The following is a 2,397-nucleotide window of genomic DNA, read 5'->3' as shown; positions in this document are numbered from 1 at the left end:
TGCCAACCAGGATATCCATTATTGACATCTTTTCCATTACCTTTAGTGGGTAGACATTTTATTGAAATTACTCCACCCACAGGAAAAATGAAGGCCAATGTGATTCTGTAAATTATATTGTTCAAAGGAAGATAATAATACACAAAGAATCCACGAAGAGACTAGATACTGCTGTACAGATTATAACATTACATTTGGTATTGATAATTTTTAAGATATGCCATATGTAGAAAAATTACTGAATAAGTTTGATCCAATTTTCATTTTTATATTTCCTGCTATCTTATAAAAATTAACAACAAATATGCAATGTTTGGTCACCCTATATTTAAATAACTGGACTGATAAGCACTTAAAATAATTTATCCAACAAATGTTAATAATAAATATTGGCTGTATTTTTTTCTTCTTTACTCTTTTTAACATACCTTTTGTTAACAATAAACATTTCAGAATTTTAAAACCAATTTTAGGTGCATTTGAATAATGATTTATTAAATTTGGATTTCTGATTTTTATTTTTTATGGCTTTTGAGAACAGTGTTCATTAACTTATCTTTTTTTTTAGACAAGCCAAGTCAGATCTGAGAGTTGCAGTAGCAAAAGTAGAAGAGTTAACAAAAGTGACTGAAGGTCTTCAGAAGCAAACACTAAAGAAGGTACTTTCTATTTTGAAAATAATGGGATGTTTGTGGCTTAATTTTCTATGATTATTTTGATGTAAGTGCTGAAGGTTATTAGAAGATATTTTATTCATCCTTAAATATAAAATATGGAAGTAGTAATTTAAGGTATATAATACTGGAAACAACTTAGTAGGAAATCTTATAGTTCCATCCACTTTAACCTAGTTCAATAAAGTGTTATCACTCCTAAGCACTTACTGGCTCTGTAACTTTTTAATCTTCATTTCCTGATCTCTAAAAACTTAAGTACAGATCTCCAATAGTGAAACTTTTTGAAGAGATTACAAGAACCCTCCCATAGAAAACAATTCTAAAAACTGGATAATTTTTTCTACACTGAAAGCATTCAAACCAGAAAAGAGATAAGAATTGTTAGGCAAAAACTGACCTGATTATTCTTCCAGTCCTCACAACTTACGGCTTCAGAAAACAGTAGCTGTAAATGGGCATAAGATCCTCATGATCACAGTTTGTCTAAGAAAGCAATTAAAATCTAATGAAAAATACTGGCAATAAGAGAACCACATTTAAAAAATGAGACTTCTAAATATAAAATTTTACTGGACCTGTACCTGACAGTCAAATAACCCACATGGGGTATAGGAACAACCCCACAAAACTCAATGAAGAATCATGTAGAGATCTGAGAAAATTTACTCTATAAAGACACATGTATATTTGGAACTAGACATTTGAGTCTTGTATATCAAGTTGAACAACAGGAAACTGAAGAATTACTCTCTGAAGTGTCAGAGGGTTGTCTCCCAGAGCTGGAAATTAGCAGGGACTCTGTAGCAGCAAGGAAGCCACAAAGAAAGTGAGCCCTACTTCTTCCCAAATCTGGACCGATTGTCGATTGTTTGGGCACAGAAGCATTCTCTAGGGGCCTAGCTGCTGCATGTTAGAGGAGGAACAGATTTCTGGATTCTGATCCAAACAAGGTAATTGCCTACTTGACCAAAAATCATCATTGTCATCATCGTCATCTTCAAAAGAACAAGTCTGGGGCTGGGGAGATAGTTCAATGGAATAAGTGCTTGCCTGGCAAGTGCGAGGTCCTGAGTTAATCCCTGCTACCACCAAAAATATATATAGATATATCAAAAGGACAAATCAAATCTCAGAGTAGGGGCCAGCCTAATAGCTCAGTGGACCAAAGTGCCTGGTTAGGCAGACCACAGCAGCTGGGGTTCGAACCCTGGCATGCTGAGTCAGCCCTGCCCACATGGGGCTTGCTGAGAGGGCAGTTGAGATTGGGTATGGTGGCACATGCTTGTAATCCCAGCACTTGGGAGGCTGAAAACAGGAGAATCATTATGAGTCTGATCTACATAGTGAGACCCTGTAAACACTGTAGACCCTGTAGACCCTGTCCTAAAATACAGGGAAAAAAATAAAATAAAGAACCAGAGTAACCACAATATTATCTAAAAAGTTCAGTTTTCAACCAATACCCATGAATATATGGTCTATGCATGTGAGGCAGTGATGAGGGAGACAAAGGAGAAACTCTCAATGAAATCTCTCAGTGGGCCCTGCTGTTGGAATTAACAAGAACAGGCTTCATGCCAGCTATTATAAATATGTTGAAGAAATTTTTTAAAATCTGATTAGATAGAAATTATTTCTTACAGGGGAGATAGCTCAATAGAATAAGCACCTATCTGGCAAGCACAGTCTTGAGTTCCATCCCCAGTACCGCAAAAAAAAA

The 2,397-nt window shown here is 35.5% G+C and overlaps 1 protein-coding gene across 2 annotated transcripts in view; it reads left to right on the top strand.

Annotated features, from left to right (window-relative positions):
• Positions 1 to 2,397, top strand: part of Sclt1 (sodium channel and clathrin linker 1) — a 262,327-nt gene that overhangs the window by 132,179 nt on the left and 127,751 nt on the right. For both annotated transcript variants that reach the window (XM_023719509.1, XM_023719507.1), the window contains one exon: positions 569 to 659. In XM_023719509.1, the coding sequence (XP_023575277.1) occupies positions 569 to 659 (91 nt within the window). The remainder of the gene's footprint in view (positions 1 to 568; positions 660 to 2,397) is intronic.

Source organism: Octodon degus, unplaced genomic scaffold (genome assembly GCF_000260255.1).
Source record: "Octodon degus isolate 3935 unplaced genomic scaffold, OctDeg1.0 scaffold00068, whole genome shotgun sequence".
In the NCBI taxonomy this organism is placed as follows: Eukaryota; Metazoa; Chordata; class Mammalia; order Rodentia; family Octodontidae; genus Octodon; species Octodon degus.
The sequence above is the reverse complement of the archived record's forward strand: the minus strand, read 5'-3'. Positions and strand labels throughout refer to the sequence as shown.